General features: G+C 42.7%; 1 protein-coding gene across 28 annotated transcripts in view; it reads right to left on the bottom strand.

Moving 5' to 3' along the window:
• Positions 1-17,526, bottom strand: part of KCNMA1 (potassium calcium-activated channel subfamily M alpha 1) — a 908,686-nt gene that overhangs the window by 509,648 nt on the left and 381,512 nt on the right. Inside the window, exon 1 of one of the 28 annotated variants that reach the window (XM_077454013.1) lies at positions 1,682-2,124. The exons of the other annotated variants lie outside the window; for them this stretch is intronic. Within the exon in view, the coding sequence (XP_077310139.1) occupies positions 1,682-1,898 (217 nt within the window). The 5' untranslated portion in view covers positions 1,899-2,124. Of the gene's footprint in view, positions 1-1,681; positions 2,125-17,526 lie in introns of those variants that run through there. 28 annotated transcript variants of the gene reach the window in all.

The raw sequence follows: 17,526 nt of genomic DNA, 5'->3' as shown, positions 1-17,526 counted from the left end.
GACGCAGCAAGTTCCCATAGGGGCGCCCAGTCCGGGGAATAGGATACTCGTATTGTATGATTTACATGCTTTCTACTGTGAATATAGATGGGAACCCCAATGTGCTACATGACTAACAGTATGCCTTATCTCACCACTAACTGTAAAGTATACACCGTGTTTAATATTGTTGGACCAGCCAGTCCATTGTTGGACACCTGGCTCTGTTCCCACCTTATGTTTTTTTATTGACTTTACAATTTTTAATTGCCTATATTCTGATAACAAAAAGATTAATAAAAACTTATTGAACCTAAACTCCTTGACAAGAGAGGAACTTAAAATAGTTGTAAACTCTGACTAAATGAAATTTAGTTTGCTAAGGTACAGAGTATCATACACTAACTGCTAAAAATGCTTTCACTTTTTTCATTTCATCCTTCATTGTATCTCATCCTTTGTTGCATCCCAATGCTGCTGCTTTCCTGCAGTATATTTGAAGACATGTTCTGCCTTTGTGCATGAACTTCAATGATGGCTACTTACCATTAGCCAGAGTGTTTTTTTTCCGATCGAGACCACGCCTGGTTATTTTATGTTGAAATGGCCACTAGTAAACCATAACCGCAGAATAAAAATGAAGGGCAATCCTGCACTCTTCCATTTTAGGAAGACAATTTAGGGTGGCACCGTGGTGTAGTGGTTGGTTCTTGCATCAGACAGTGAGAAATCAGGTCTGAGCCAAACATCATTGACCATATGGACTGCTGCAAACTAATAAATTACATTCACTCAAGAGCCTCCTGGATATGTGCAGTAAGCAACAGGTATTCTAATTTGATTTAATTACTTGCCTAACATAAAATAACCACTTACAGGTTTTACCAGAAGCAAGGTGACAATGCAGAAACACAATTAGCAGATGGAGAGAAAGCATCGGGACCAGATAACAGGAAGTGTGCAAACAAACTTTCATGGCAGGATCGTCCGGTATTATTTTAATAAAAGCTTACAGTTTGAGAAGACTGAAAATGACATTTGAAATTACATTAACAAGTTAAAGCTTATATAAAATGCAGTGTCTGGTTTTACATATACTGTAATATATGTTCCAGAAAATTAAGGATTTATTTGGGGTTTTATTTAAATTAAAAGTTGCCTAAGCTGTTTAGATGTCCCAAATGTTGCCCATGTCTTTTTAATGCTGGGAATGCAACAAAATGGATTGTTTAAATTTCAAGGCCTCCTATACAAAAACCCCAAATTGGGGCTGTTCGCCAAAACAGTGGGCTGGACACTGCACAAATATGACACCACATAGCTCCAATAAAAAGTCTATGCAATGCATCCAAAGCTTAGTAAAAATACAAAAACCAAGTCAACTTGCTTATAAAAAAAAACACAGCAAAGAGATGTGGCCACTTTATTATCACTACAGGGTGCACTTACAAAGACAAGGTTGAAACATGCAATTAACAGTACAGTACTTGCTGTATTTTGTATGCTGCTATAATATGTCGCTATTCACTATTTTTGGGTTTCAGCCCTATTAAACTTATATTGATACAGGTCTAATGCAGCGTCAATAAACAAACCCATACTTGCATAGAATAATACATAATTTTCCATGCTGAGATAATTAGTGGGCAAGAAATGCTAGACATGAACAACATAAGATTTAACAACAACATGCAATTCTTACCCCAGTAGCATGCCATCCTGTAGCAAGAGGCCAAGGACTGGGACCATCCTGATGCATCTGGTTTATCCCTTCCTGTAGGTCCAGCTTTGATTCTATAACCATTCTGGTACAAATCTCCCAAGCTCTTCTTACGTCTCCTGGTACTTTTGTATACCTCGCTCCTAGTGGCCCCCTCAGGAGCTCGGTACACTAGGATCTTGCCAGGTATCATTGTCATAGAACGAACAATACCACTAGGAATAAAACCACTGTTCCAGTACTTCGTGGATAACAGCAAGTGTAGGTCTCACCCCTTGCCCCCAGAAAGTGGTACGTTTGCAGAGAGATACAGCTGGCAAAGATATCACATATCAAGGATTTCCAATAAATCAATGCCCTTGTTTCTTCTTGGATAGGAAAGTATCCCTTTTTAGCTTGCCAAATATACCACAAGTGATCACCGAGATAGAAGAAGAGAACTGCTCCACACAGCTTCCTCGTATGAGTGTATACAGATTTTTCCTGCAGTGCTTTAAAACCCCCTATTTGCTATCAGGATATTAAAGACTAAGCTCCTTTTGGACACTCTAGGGAATCTCGTTCTGGCCATAGCACCCCCTCCCGCAGCTAAATGTGCCAATCCTCATAGCCAGCTGATGATAGAGAAGATTATTGACCTCTTGTATTCAGGGTTGTAGAGTTAGCAATGTATTATTACACAACCACAACAATGTATTATAAATTATTACCACTGTTATACCACTGCAGGTCATATTTTAATATGTTAACTTAAAAAAAAAAAATATATATATATATCACAAAATGTGTCCGTAGATTTTTATAATCTGTTGCTTCTGTTCTGTAAACTGTACAAATACACTTCTTCGTTCTCTGCTAACAATTTTAAAATGAAAGCTAAGTGCCCCATAGCTAGCTATTTGCTGTGAGGGCACTCGGCAGGAGGGAGGGGTCAGGGGAACCGAGCAGGGGGGGGGGGGGGGAGGGATCTGGGCTGCTCTGTGCAAAAGCACTGCACAGAGCAGGCAAGTATAAAATGTTTGTTATTTTAAAAAAAATCAAGAAAAAAAAAGGAAGATTTGGGGTATGAGGCACGCAGAATATTCTAATTGCTGTTCATAAGACACAGGTCCTAAATGTAGTGCCATATTTTCATTTGTAATCTATTGTGTACAAAGATACTACCAAATTCCAAATATACGTATATTTGAGAAGGCACGTGCCACTTATGGTTTAGGTTTTCATAGTTTCACAACTGATTGTACTCTAATGGGCTTCGCTATATATAATTTGGCACGTATACTATATTACCAAAAGTATTGGAACACCTGCCTTTACACACACCTCAACTTTAATGGCATCCCAGTCTTGGTACATAGGGTTCAATATGGAGTTGGTCCACCCTTTGCAGCTATAACAGCTTCAACTCTTCTGGAAAGCTGGCCACAAGGTTTAGGACTCTGTGCAGGCCAGTCAAGTTCCCCCATGCCAAGCTCGCTCAACCATGACTTTACGGACCTTGCTTTGTGCACTAGTCCAAATCATTTGGTGGAGGGGGGTTATGGTGTGGGGTTGTTTTTCAGGGGTTGGGCTTGGCCCTTTAGTCCCAGGGAAGGGAACTCTTAAAACATCAGTATCCCAAGACATTTTGGATAATTTCTCGCTCCCAACTTTGTGGTAACAGTTTGGGGATGGCCCCTTCCTGTTCCAACATGACTGTGTACCAGTGCACAAAGCAAGGTCCATGAAGACATGGATGAGCGAGTTTGGAGTTGAGGAACTCAACCGGCCTGCACAGAGTCCTGACCTCAACCTAATAGAACACCTTTGGGATGAAGAATGGAGACTGCAAGCCAGGCCTTTGCATCCAACATCAGAGCCTCTCCTCACAAATACACTTCTAGAAGATTGGTTAAACATTACCATAGACACACTCCTAAACCTTGTGGACAGCCTTCCCAGAAGAGCTGAAGCTGTTACAGCTGCAAAAGGGTGGTCCAATTCAATATTAAATCCTACAGACTAAGACTGGGATGCCAATAAAGTGCACGTAAAAGCAGGTGTCCCAATACTTTTGGTAATGCAGTGTATTTTTGCAAACATTTAGTGATTATGTCTCATTTAATTTGCCTTCAATAATTCCATGTAATATATTCATTCTGTGCATGCTATCTTGCAGAGACTTTGTCTTATCTATTCCTCATTAAATAAGTACACCATAGGTGTTGGTTAGCATTGATGTTGCTACTTTATGCCCATTTCAATATTCCTTTGGATAAAAAAAAAAAAGAAAAAAAAAAAAGATTTTTATAACAGCTTATCTGTAAAATATTTTTTTTTTGGTTTGAAGTACATCACGGGACACAGTGCCATATTAATTACTATGTGGGTTATAATCCACCTTCAGGTGCTGGACACTGGCACACCATAAACAGGAAGATGCCTCCCTATATAACCCCTCCCAATACTGGGAGTATCTCAGTTTTGTAGCAGAGCAATACACTTGTATACTAGAAAGAGGGGAGGGACCTCTGTGTCCCATGATGTACTTCAAAAGAAAAGGATTTTACAGGTAAGCTGTTATGAAAATCCTATTTTCTTTAATCGTATATCACGGGACACAGGGCCATAGTAATTACTATGTGGGATATCCCAGAGCAATGCCAACTGAGGGCAGGGAGACACAAAGTAGGACACCATGAGATCAGAGGATTTATACTGGTACACTGCGCCCACAGGTGACATCCTCATGTCCTTTTACATCCACCAGATAGAATCTGGTAAATGTATGAATTGAAGACAAAGTTGTGGCCTTGCAGAATTGAGCCATGGAGGCTTGGTGATGCACTACCCACGAAGCACTAACAGCCCTAGAGGAGTGCGCTTTGATTTGAGAGGGTAGAACTACCTCTTTAAACCACAAGCTTGAATGAATACTTGTCAAATCTATTTAGAAACAGTAGATTTCGATACTGCCTGTCCTCTTTTAGGACCTTCAGGCAACATGAACAAAACATCAGTTTTCCGAATCTGAGCAGTCTCCTTTAACCACTTACAGACCGGACCATTTTGCTGGCTTAAGACCAGACAACTTTTTGCGATTCGGCATTGCGTCGCTTTAACTGACAATTGCACGGTCGTGCGACGTGGCTCCCGAACAAAATTGACATCCTTTTTTTCCCCACAAATAGAGCTTTCTTTTGGTGGTTATAATAAATATCCCCCAAAAATATATATAAAAAAAAAATTTTCCCTCAGTTTAGGCCGATACGTATTCTTCTACATATGTTTGGTAAAAAATAAATAAAATCGCAACAAGCGATTATTGATTGGTTTGCGCAAAAGTTATAGCGTTTACAAAATAGGGGATAATTTTATGGAATTTTTATTAATTATTTTTTTTTACTAGTAATAGCGGCGATCATCGATTTTTATTGTGACTGCGACATTATGGCGGACACATCGGACATTTCTTACACATTTTTGGGACCATTGTCATTTATCCACAATCAGTGCTACACAAATGCAGTGATTCATCATGTGTAAATGACACTGGCAGTGAAGGGTTTAACCAGTGGGTGGCAGTGTAGGGTTTAAGTTTTCCTAGGGGTGTGGGGCTTTCATTTAGTGAACACTGATCTCTGCTCCAATGACATGGAGCAGAGATCAGCATCACTTGTTGCTAGGCAGAACGGGGAGATGCGGTTTACAACGGTATCTCCCAGTTCAGCCGCCCCGTTAGACGATTGCGGGTATGCCCGCGGCGGTCGAGTCCGCGGGACCCGCGGCCGGACTCACGGGGGTCCCGACCAGGACACGTGAGCGTGCTGACGGCGGCGCACTCGCGATGGCAGGGCGGCATTTAAGATTGGACGTACTTGTACGCCAATATGCCTGTCCATGCCCATGCGCCGGTCGGGAAGTGGTTAAGTAGACTTTGACTGCTCTCACATCAAGAGAATGTAGTGCTTTTTCTTCCATAGAACAGGGTTCTGGAAAAATGAAGGTATCCTGGTCCAAATATCCTGGTTTAGATAAAAACCTGATATTACCTTCGGCAAAAAGTTAGGATGAGGACGCAATACTACCTTATCCTGATGAACAATAAAAATATGGCTCTTTACAAGAAAGAGCAGCCAAATTCTGATACCTTTTTTGCATCAGATATGGTTACCAGAAAAAAATTGTTTCCTTGTCAAAAAAAAGGACCAAGGGAATATGTTGTATCGGTCCAAAAAAAGGCTGTGTTGTAATGCCGACAAAACTAAATTCAAGTCCCCAGGGTTCAGGGTTTACCTAACCTGAGATTAAGCCATGTTACCCCCTGAATAAAGTTACGAACCAAAGAATGCGAAGCAAGTGGTCATTGAAATAATACTGATAAGGCAGAGCTTGTCCTTAGAAAGCACTCAAGGCCAACCTTATTTCTCACCCCATCTGCAGAAAGTCAAGCATTCTTCCTTTAACCTATTTCCTGGGGTGTAACTCCTGGTTTCACACTAGGAGACATGTGTTTCCCAGACTCCATAATATAATTATGGAGGTCGGCTCCCTTGCATTAACTAAGGTAGAACTACTGAAACTGACAGTCCAAGCTTCTTCAGAGTGTGGTTCTCAATGGCCAGACCGTTTCATTTAGCACTTGTAAATTAGGATGGAACACCGGACCTTGCAAGAGAAACTCTGGCCGTGATGGTAGGGTCCATGGGTACCCTACTGCCATCTTTACGATCTCTGTATACCAAGATTTCCTGGACCACACTGGGGGCCACAAGAATCAACTTCCCTTGCTGCTTCATCCTGCAAAGAAGTCGTGGAACGCAGGCAGAATAGGAGGGAATGCATAAATCAGTGAGAACCGATTCCACGGGAATAGCAAGACATCTGCTCCGCATGCTAGCGGATCCTTTGTTCTTGACACAAAGTTGTTGATTTCTTTGTTGATCCTGGACACAAACAGATCTGTGTCTGTTATCCCCCATCCTTGACATATTGACAAGAAGATATCAGGGTGAAGGAACCATTCTGCGACTCAAGTAGTCTGCCTGCCAATATTTTATTCATAGAATGAAGACTGTCGATAGGCAAAGTACATTATTTTCTGCCCAAGATGGGATATGGTTCACCTTTCTCTGGGCCACACAACTTCTTGTGCCCCCTTGGTGATTAATATAGGCCATTGCTATGGTATTGTCAGATTGAATCCTGGTAAGACAATACCGTAACCTGAATGTTCAGGCCCTCAGGACCAAGAGCTCTGCCTGATTTTCTAAAATGTTAATGGGCAAGGCCATTTCTGATCTGGGCTACTTCTACTGGACAGTTGCCTCTTCCAGAACTGTTCCCCAAACTAAATAAAAAAGGGTGGCATATGTTGTTACCACTTCCCAGGTAACCGAAGGATTTTCCCCTTATATTATTTCCAGGTGGTCTCTCATCCGGGTACTAACCAGTCCCGTCCCTGCTTAGTCTCCAAGATCAGATGAGATCAAGGTGATGTGTGGCCATAGGCTTTGGAGTCAGATACACTGGGAACGTAGAGCTTGAACCCTTTGTTCCAAGAAAATAGGATACTGTTTTACAGCAGTCTCAAATGAAACTGAGCATAAGGAATGGCCTTGAATGAAGCCACCATCTTTCCCAACAACCTCATGCAAAGTTGAATAGAAGAAATTTATCTTGCTTCGACCACCTAAATCAGTTCCTTTATAGCGCTGATCTTTGGCTGGGGTAAGAATACCTTTTCTGAGTGTACCTATGATCAGACCCAAGTATTTTAGCCTTCTTCATGGGTTTAAAGAAGATTTCTCCTAGGTTGAAAATCCGACCTAGATATTTCAGGTAGTTGAATGTGGTGACCATACTTTGGTCTAAGCGCACTACCGACTGGTCCATCAAGAACAGATCGACTAGGTAAACCATAATGGTTATACCTTGGGCCCTTAATCTTGCTAGAAGAGGGGCCAGAACCTTTGGAAACACTCCAGGTGCAGTAGCTGGACCGGAAAGCAGAGCTACACCTTGAAAATTAAGATTTTTCACCTTGAAAAGTAGATATTACTAGTGAGCAAGGAAATAGGCATATGGAGGTATGCATCTTTGATGTCAATTGACGCCAGAAGTTCTCCTCCTTGTAGGATGGAGATAACCGATTTGGATTGACTCCATGCGAAAAAAAGAGTGGTTATATTCAGAAATTGAATTTAGATTTTTGAGATCCAGAATGTCCATTCGGATTTGTCACTGTGAAAAAAAAAAAGAGGTTTGAATCAAACCCCAACCTCTGTTCTTACATGGGGAACTCATGATCACTTTTTTTATGTTTCACTGGAGCCTTAGAAACATTTGATCTGAGAAAATGAGGAGACAGGAACTCTTGGAACTCCAGTTTGTACACTGGAGCTATTGAGGATCCTTGAGAACTGCAGAAGAATTCCCCCTATTCGATTGAACCTGACGGTGGAAGCCACTGTGACTGCCTGGAGGCTGATACCTCTGGCACAGGGGAAGGAGCTTTAAAACGATAATAACTTTAATACATTTACTCCTTTTCTTAAATGGCAAAAGGGGTGCTTTCCACTAGAATTACTTTGGATGTATTATCCAAAACATCCCCAAATAGCTGTTTCACCACAAAAAGGAAGACTAGCCAGGAACTTCTTACAAGGCGCTTAGCAAAGGGCACAAGGTCTGAAGCATAGAATCTCTCATAGCAACTATTGCAAACCTAAAGCTGCCTCCTGGGCCTGCTGAGCAGGATAACCTTGAACATCTGTTTAAACTGGTCTCTCAATGATTGAGCAATTACTGCCAGCGCAGGCTGAGACACTCAATCTGTCAGAGAAAAAAAAAGTTTTTTTTTTTTTCCCCAATAGGAATTCCACATTTTTATCCATCGGATCCTTAAGCATTTGAGCATTGTCTGCCGGACAAGTCAAACTTATTCACAGAGGATATAGCAGCGTAAATTGCTGGTATACCCTGAATTTCATCCACCATAGGATAAAATGTGAAAACTTTTTAGGAGGGAAAAAAATGCTTACCTGGGTGATCCTCTCAGATAGAAAAAGCTTTTCCAGCAATGGACAGGAAAAGGCATACGCAGCTTGAAGAGGCTTTAGTGAACCCAAACACGCAGTTAAGGGTACATAAATGTGGAGCGATCATTCAGCAAGAAATTGCACCATCAATCTTAAGATTGGAACAGCTGATTCTCCCGCATTTGACACCTCAGAAAAGGAGTCATCAGCCTCACCATGGTCCCGAGGGAATTTGTCTTCTCCTGCCCCTAGTTCCTCAGTTTAAGGGACCTGGGTAATGGAAGAGAACCTGTCATATTTTGACCCATACTGTGATGTGATTAAAGACGCTAAACTTTTTTTTTTTTAATTATCAAAAAATAAACAGGGGCTGCAGTGTTAAAAACAGTTGCATACATTTCATGGCCCTGATGCTTGCTCTGACCAGCCACCCCCTCTCAGGGGAGGATGCCATTTGTAGAGATTAGTAGGCTTTCCAGAGCGTAAAGGGAGAACCTTTTAACTCTTTCTTGGGGGTGTTTCAACCCGCCTTCTGACCATAGTCTGATGCACAAAGCAGAGGTACTACCAGAAGAAATCCAGCTACTGCTGATGCCATTAATGCTCAGCCTGATGCAAATAGTAAATGTGTCAAATAGGAAATGCCTGTATCAGCAAAACCTCTTTCATGCTCTTTGTTCTTATGCCTCCTTGAAAATTTTGCAGCCAGCATAAATTGAGTTTTTCTTTTAAAAACACTCCCTTGTTGGAGGACACCAACGCTGCACTAAGCCCCGCCCCACCATCACATCGTGCCCCCTCTTTCTTTTCCAAAAAAAGTTTTCCAGCGCAAGCATGGGCCTCCAATCCGACGGGATCGGGTGAGTGAGGGAGGGGTGGTGTGGAGGATACCTGGAAGCTGCCACCGTGGAGGGGTGGTGAAAGAAAAAATGTTCAGTTCTCCCTTATACACAGCCTCTTGAAGAGGGGAAGAGTTCAGCTCAGGTGGAGGTGTCTGGAGGAAGCAAAAGCCCCCAAACTTCCCAGGTCTGCCTGCTACTTCTGTGACAGAGCGTGACTCTGAGCAAAGAACGAGAAGGTACATGCTCCATACAGCCCGCAGTGGTGAAACTTAGGCATGACATTTACTTAAAAGGAGACATTTCATAAGAAAATTTAAAAATACCTTAGAAAAACGCCACTTACCTTTCCCGCCGCAGAGGTTTCTGTGGTAAAACCAACAGACCCAATATTCACCCTTCACGGTGGGTTCCATTAACAAACTTTCAGGAACCGGGGACCCTTGGCAAACCCACAATCCTGGACCTGTAAAAATCACCCTGCCAGTAAAACTTTATGGCCTTAATACCAAAAGCACTGGATCCCGGGGTCCAGCTCTCTAAAAAGAGAAGTGTTACAGGCAAAACCTTGTTTCTTCGGATACAAGGCCCAGGTACCATCGATTGGGTCTTAAAGAAACGTTGAATGGATCCCGCTGCATAGCTAGCCCCAGCAAGGATTGCTCCAGTGGAGCTCAGCACAACTCATGACCAACTCCTTAGACACTGGCGAAAAACCGAGATACTCCCAGTAATGGGAGGGGTTATATAGGGATGCAACTTCCTGTTTAGGGTGTGCCAGTGTACAGCAACTGAAGGTGGACTATAACCCACATAGTAATGACTATGGCTCTGTGTCCCGTGATGTACGATTAAAGAAATCATTGCTACAGTATCCCCTTGCGGGATAGCGGTCTTGCATTCATCATTGTGAAGTATAACAGCATTGACTGTTAAAAATAAAAAGTTGTGAGGCTCACCTGCCCCTTTTTGCCCTCTCTGAAAATTATATTGCTTCTATTACTACACTCTAGAATGTACTGCATTCTGTGAATGGACAAAGGAGATCCTGTCATTCAATAGTGGAGAAGGCAGAAGTGGGTGGACGGGCAGCACAACTTTTCCCAGTAGCAGTAGGTAAACAGGCAGTATTTGATGTCTGTGAAGGAGACACTGCAGGGATGTTTTTTTGTTTTTTTTTTAGCATAAGCAACTGTCTGCATTAGGACACACACCATTATAAATACTGTACCTAATGTATTTGGTGCTGTATAAAAAAATATGTACGGTATACTGTATATACTAAACCAGCTTCAAAGCAACCTTATTATGAATAATTTCACTTAAGATTTACATAACTTTCACGCAGGAATCACGCATTATTCTAATACTCTTGGGGGGGGGGGGGGGGGGGAGTGAAACTCTTGAAAAATGTAAAACAGACCCCCATTTCCTTTTTTTTAACTTTAACTGTGAAGAGAAGAATTTAAGCAGCAGATGTATTAATATGTAAGGAAGAAAGAAAACCATTGGTAAAATAATCATAAACTGACATTGACATTCTCTCTACAAACACAGGAGGGCAGCACTAACACACAAATGCTCAAAGTTCTTCCTAGGTCTGAAAATGAAAGATCACTTGTAGTTAACATATCACTTAAGTAACATATGAGCATAGTTCCATCAGCTCTATCTTATAAAGTAGACAAAAATGTCTAATAACATTATTCAAAATGACTACAGATAAAGATAATAAAGTTAAACTGATTTGTCCCATAATGATAGGATGTTGTGTTGTAGAGGCCTGGAGTGGAATGGAACATTAAAGGAGGCTACCATCAAGCCCAGAACCTTATCTAAAAGCACAGGAAAAAAAAAAAAAAAAAAAAACAGACTCACTACACTGTCTTGATGGAGCCTTATTCCTGTGTACATTGACCAGGATAATCACTTGCTTTTGAATTTCTCCTCTTTGCCTTGCACCAAGGCTATACTACTTTCCATAGCGTGGATTTCTACTATTTTAGTAAGTCATAAGGAAAGTGTAGGTGGCAATGTTAATTTTGTCTACTACAACATTTTAATCGACTAAATGAATACTATTTTAGGTGACTAAAATATGACAAACAATTGAGATGACTAAAATACGACTAAAACTAAAATGCCATTTTAGTCAAAAGACTAAGACTAAAACTAAACTGAAATTTGACTTTAAAATTAACACTGGTCTGTAGCACATGTTCATACCTCAATACAATAAATAATAACATATTCGATTTTTCACTCCAGCAGTATATATGACTGGAAATTGTAGAAAAAATGTAACTAATGCATTACAATTTAATTACACCCATTCGATTTTAGATGACTAAAATTAGTTTTAGTCGACTAAAATCTACTGGAGATTTTAGTCAACTAAAACGTAGGATATTGTAGTCTACTAAAATCTACTGGAGATTTACTTAACTAAATACGACTAAAACCAAAACAATCGCAGAAGACTAAAATGGGACTAAATCTAAAATGCCATTTTAGTCCTAAGACTAAAACTAAATTGAAATTCGCTGCCAAAATTAACACTGGGGATTCCTGCTTCCATAGCGCCAGATAGAGACTTTGGCTGCTTTTAACAGATGAATTGGCATGGAGTTTTCGTACCTCTTCCCCAAGAGATCAGACTAGCACAGTATATATTTGGCTGGATCAGTTCATAGGTCAAAAGTCAGTGAGCCGTTTGACAGTCGCCCTGACATAAGACCAAAACCCATAGCTGCCAACAGTCCCGATCTGGACATTCACCGAAATCAGACCCATGTCCCGGTATGACCATGTCCCTGGCAGATTCCCGAAAAACTGGCTTTGTCCCGGGCAGGGGCGGACTGGGCAGGGGGGGGTCCGATTCCCCATAAAAAGGCCGCTCCACCATCACCCGGGTGTCATCCCAGCCCATCCACATAGTAAAGTGGGTGGGCTGGGAGTCAGAAGATTATGGATGATGTAAAGAGGGAAGGAAGAAACAGCGGCTGTTGGCTGAGGAGGTAGAAGGAAGCGGGCTGTACTATGTCCCAGCCAATGGGCGCGCTGTCCAGGCATGGTGCTGCTCTGCAAAGAAGCCATATGAGGTAGGAAGCAGAACTGAGAAGCATGAAAAGCAAGAAAATTATTAATATTCATTCTGTGATGGTTTTCTAAAATGTTAAAATTGTTCTCTCTCTCTCTCTCACCCCCTTTCCCTCCATCCCTCTCTCCCTTTTAGTTCATCCCTCCCTCTTTTTTCTTTCCTCTCCTCTCTCCCTCCACCCCCTCCCTCTCTTCAACCCTCTCTCACACTCCCTCCATCTTTCCCTCTCCCCCCTCCTCCACCCCCCCCTCTCTCTCCCTCCCTCCATCTTTCCCTCTCCCCCCTCCTCCATCCCCTCCGCCATCCCCCCCTCTCTCTCCCTCCCTCCATCTTTCCCTCTCCCCCCTCCTCCATTCCCCCCCCCCCTCTCTCTCTCTCTCTCTCTCTCCCTCCTCCATCTCTCTCTCTCTCTCTCCCTCCTCCATCCCTCTCTCTCTTCCCATCCTCCATCCCTCTCTCTCTTCCCATCCTCCATCCCTCTCTCTCTTCCCATCCTCCATCCCTCTTTCTCTCCCCCATCCCCTTTTTTCAATTTTTCTCTCCCTCCATCCCTCTTTTTCATTTCTCTCATCCTCCATTCCTCTTTTTTCCCCTCACTCCCTTTCTTTTTCTCTCCCTCCATCCCTTTTTTCTTTCCCTATATATTAGTACATTCTCCACTATGTAAGTCATCTCAGACTATTCAACTGCACACCTTTAAGCCACGCCCAATATTTAGCGTAATTTAAACCATGCCCATTTTCACTGCAGTGCGTGCCACATTTTTTTCACTCCTGCTACACCATGCCTACAAATCAAAGCCCCCCCCCCCTCAATTAACATGATACCCCTGCCTACATAACAAAACGTGTCCCTAAAAATTGTTTTCGAATGTTGGCCACTATGAAAACGACCTAAGCTAATATCTTAGAAGATCAGAAGACATGGGGGATGGTGCCTTTTTCCTCTCTTTTTCCTTTTCCTCCGGTAGGTACTCACTGCCTCAGGGTAAAGTTTCTTCAGTAGGATTGGTACCCTATACCAGTCAGTGAGCACTTTATAGCCTAATTCTTAGTATTTGCTTGCAGAGGAGTAGTAGTGGGATAAATATAGAATATGGTCCCCCTGTTCTTTCAAAAATTCTCGATCTAGATCCCTTACCCACTTGAGCCTATACGGTAGTACAAGACTCTGGAGGCAAAATCATACAATTATCATTTATAGGTGGTCGAAACCGTATGACATATAGGTCCAGATCCTAGGCAATGGTCCTCAAAAGGGGTTATAGGCTAATCAGATATCGCTCAATGGATCAGGCTGGTGAGTAAATGGGTAAGCTGCTAAAGCCACCATGTGTCTAAAGGCAGTGAAAATACCATCTGTAGAGCCGCCAGAGATTTCAGCCCCTGGCCAGACATAAAATTGTAAAGCCTAAATGTGTCCAGATGAATGTTGTGTTCACCTCACATCTGTCAGGCCTGGGGAAAGGAGGGATTGCCGATTACCAGATACAACTGTGTGGGAGCGATGTTGGAGCCATTGGTTCCCCAGTGTTGTTGCAATACCCCAAGAGTTGCTTCCAAAAGAGGATGACATCTAAGGGTATGCAGAATAGGAGGTTCGAGCCATGGGAGACAGTAGAGGAATATTAGTACAAGATTGTTCTAGCTCAAACCACTGTTTGCAGCCGTGGTTCCTACACCAGGCAAGCGCCCTAGCAAGGTAAAAGGCTTGATAATAACCAGGGGGAACTGGGCAGACCATCCCACCATGTATCTTCAGCATTGACAGATATGCATGATATAAACGAGGATGGGATTTGGCCTATATTACACATATGAAGGCACTGTGAATTGACTTAAGATATGATTGAGGGACAAAGATGGGTAATATTTGTAAAAGATACACGAGTCTGGGGATGTGTTTTTTTTTTTTTTAACAGTTAAACTGGGCATATTTTTTTCTTAAGGATGGCATTTCTGCCCATCCAAGTATTAGAGGAAGAGTTCTATTTTCGAAGGTCATCTGTAATGAGGCAATGGGAGGCAAATTCGCCGCAAAAAATCCTATCAAAGGAGGGGGGTAATCTTGACTCCCAAGTAGGTGAGGTGAGAGTATGCCCACTAAAATGGAAGAGAAGAGCGAAGGGCCTGAGCCCTGGCAGGAGGAAGGGTGATGTTAAGTATCTCTGATTTATGCGTGTTGATCTTGAAAGGGCACCGTATATGCAAAATTCTTCCAACAGTTTTTTTTTGGGGGGGGGGGGGGTGACTTCTGGGGAGACTACAAAAAAAACATCTGGTCATCAGCGATGGCCACCACATTCTTTTCAGCCAGGCCTACGAGGAAACCACTGATACTTGGATTTTGTTGCATGTGACATAGATCGGGATCTAGGGTCAAAATAAAAATTAGGGCTGACAAAGGGCACATCTGGTGTGTGCCATTAGAAAACTATAGGAAATATGCTGAAGTTGTGTCATTCATCTGCACCGCTGCTGTGGAGTAAGAATAGACTGTCAATCCATTTAAAGAAATTTGTCCCTGCACCAATGTGCCGGAGTGCCTTCTTCAGGAATAGCCAATCTACCCTGTCAAACTGAGGAAAGCAAGCACAGGAGGACATTTAGAGAGCAAACCAAGTGGATGACATTAAGTACCCTAGTGGTATTGTCCTTTGCTTCCTTCGAGCACAAAGCCTGCTTGATCAAGATGGATGATGTCCTGGAGGAGAGACAATAGTTGAAGCGTGAGGATCTTAGTGAAGATCTTCAAATCGAAATTCAGTAGTGAGATCAGACAGTAATTCATGCATTGATTTGGGTCTCTGCCCTACTTTAGGATCAGTGAGATATGGGCTCATAGCAAGTCTGATGGAAGTCTCTGATCATCTTAGAATGAGTTGAATACAGCCACAAATGGAAATGCCAGGATAAGGGCAGATGTTTTATAGTAAGCTCTCGAGGAACCATCTGGGTCCTTTTCCGAGCAGAGCACTGAGGAAGGGGGTGCCCCCCAAATAGGTGAGCTGCACACCCCTTTGATGCTTATGACATTTGTTGTCCACATTGCATGATATTGTGTGTTCTGTTGCAACTTGAATACCCATTTGTAGCTGCTTTTATAGTGAAAAAAAAAAATTATATATATATATATATATGAAAAACCTAATTAGGGTGTGCGTGCCTTCTTGCCCCCTTTTTTTTATAGTATCTATTGGATTACCCCGTCTGAGGAGGGCTGCATTTGCCTAGTATCTAGTATCTGGAACAAATACCATTATCCTTCCTACTTTGCACCACAGAGGACCTCATAGTGCTGGAAGTTTTTGTCAGCTCGGGCTTTGTGGGGTTTTAGGGACTTGGCTCGGTTCACACAAGTGCAGGCTATGTGGCCTGTGTTAGCTCAGGCACGGCAGCCAATTCATTTGAATGGTATGATCTTTGTATGATCTTTTTGACCATGGGGTTTCCCTGCAGTTCCCACACCCATGATGGTGTCGTGGGCTGAGATGCGTGGTGGGTGCCATTCACAATGAATGTCAGCCACGCCTCTCAAACGAGCAGTGTGATTCAGCTGCGGGAATCAATGCGATTCCTGCACACCCACAACAGGAACACACAGTGCTTCGGCCTTGTCCACGGGCAGGGTAGGGCGAATGGAGCTAGAAAGATAACTTCGTATATGTTGTAGTTTGTGGTTTGATTGGCTCAAGGTAAGTGAACTGTTGAGGTTATATAGGCTTGAATAGTATGATTTGAAGGTGTCTATGTCTTGAGAAGTGTAACAACGTTGCTTTGTCTCCTTGTCTACAAAAGGGATAGCTCACGAGGAGTAGATTACCAGGTTTACTGCTACATTCGTAATACGCTTGACAGAACCTGAGGACCATATCTAAGGTGAAGGTGAATTACATTTGTTGTTTTGTATTATTTTCAGAATTAACCACCATGCACAAGCTTCCTCCTGAATGGACAAAGCTCCCACCCAACCACTGCATAAAAATGGGCAGGCGGGAGCTTCCTCCATTCAAGAGGACACACCCGTATGTCCTTTGCCCTTGACGCTCATAGGTGGCCACGAAGGTGCACAGCAGCACAAACTGATCACTGTGTCCCTTGGACACAGATCACCGGATCGGGGTAAAGAGCTAATGAATTGGCCCTGTACCATGTGATCGCTGTAACCAGCTACAGCAAACACAAAGGCTGCTTGTTGTCACCATTTGCTCTGTTTCCATTCACACAGAGAGTGAACGTGAGAAGAGACAGAGGCAATCTGTGTTTACTGTGATTTTACTGTGAAATACCAGTGTCACACACCAGTGCAGCCTTCTAAAGTGTCCTGATTGCTAGCCACACCAGTGTGAAACATCACACACCAGCGAAGCCTTCTACAGTGTCCTGAATGCTAGCCATTTCTGTCCCAGTGTCACTAGTGCAGCCAACAACACCTGTGCCAGTGTCACCAGTGGAGACAGCAACATCTGCACCAGTGTCAGACCACTGCACACCAGCAACTGTGTTCCTGATCACTGTTACACCAGTACAGTGTCACCAGAGCCAGTGTAACCTGATCACCAGCCAGAACCAGTGTCCTGAACGCCATGTCCAAAAAAAGGTTAAAAAAAAGGGGAGGCCTTTCAGATTCTGTACATGACAGATGAGAGTAGTAGAGAGGAACTCTCATTCAGATTTAGATTCAGAATATGAATCTGAGGAGAGCAGCAGTTCAGCCTGTGACTCTGAGGATAAAAGGGTATCTGCAAAATCAGGCGTATCATACAGAAGCAGGCAAGTACCAACAGAGCAGTAATCCTGGTGAAGTGGCGAGCACCAGCAGCATAGTACATCCCTATGAAAAGCCAAGAACTGGGGTGCTATATTAGTC

Source organism: Lithobates pipiens, unplaced genomic scaffold (assembly GCF_037356315.1).
Source record: "Lithobates pipiens isolate NorthernLeopardFrog02 unplaced genomic scaffold, aLitPip1_a1.2 Scaffold_25, whole genome shotgun sequence".
In the NCBI taxonomy this organism is placed as follows: Eukaryota; Metazoa; Chordata; class Amphibia; order Anura; family Ranidae; genus Lithobates; species Lithobates pipiens.
This window is presented reverse-complemented; position numbering and strand designations above follow the sequence as displayed.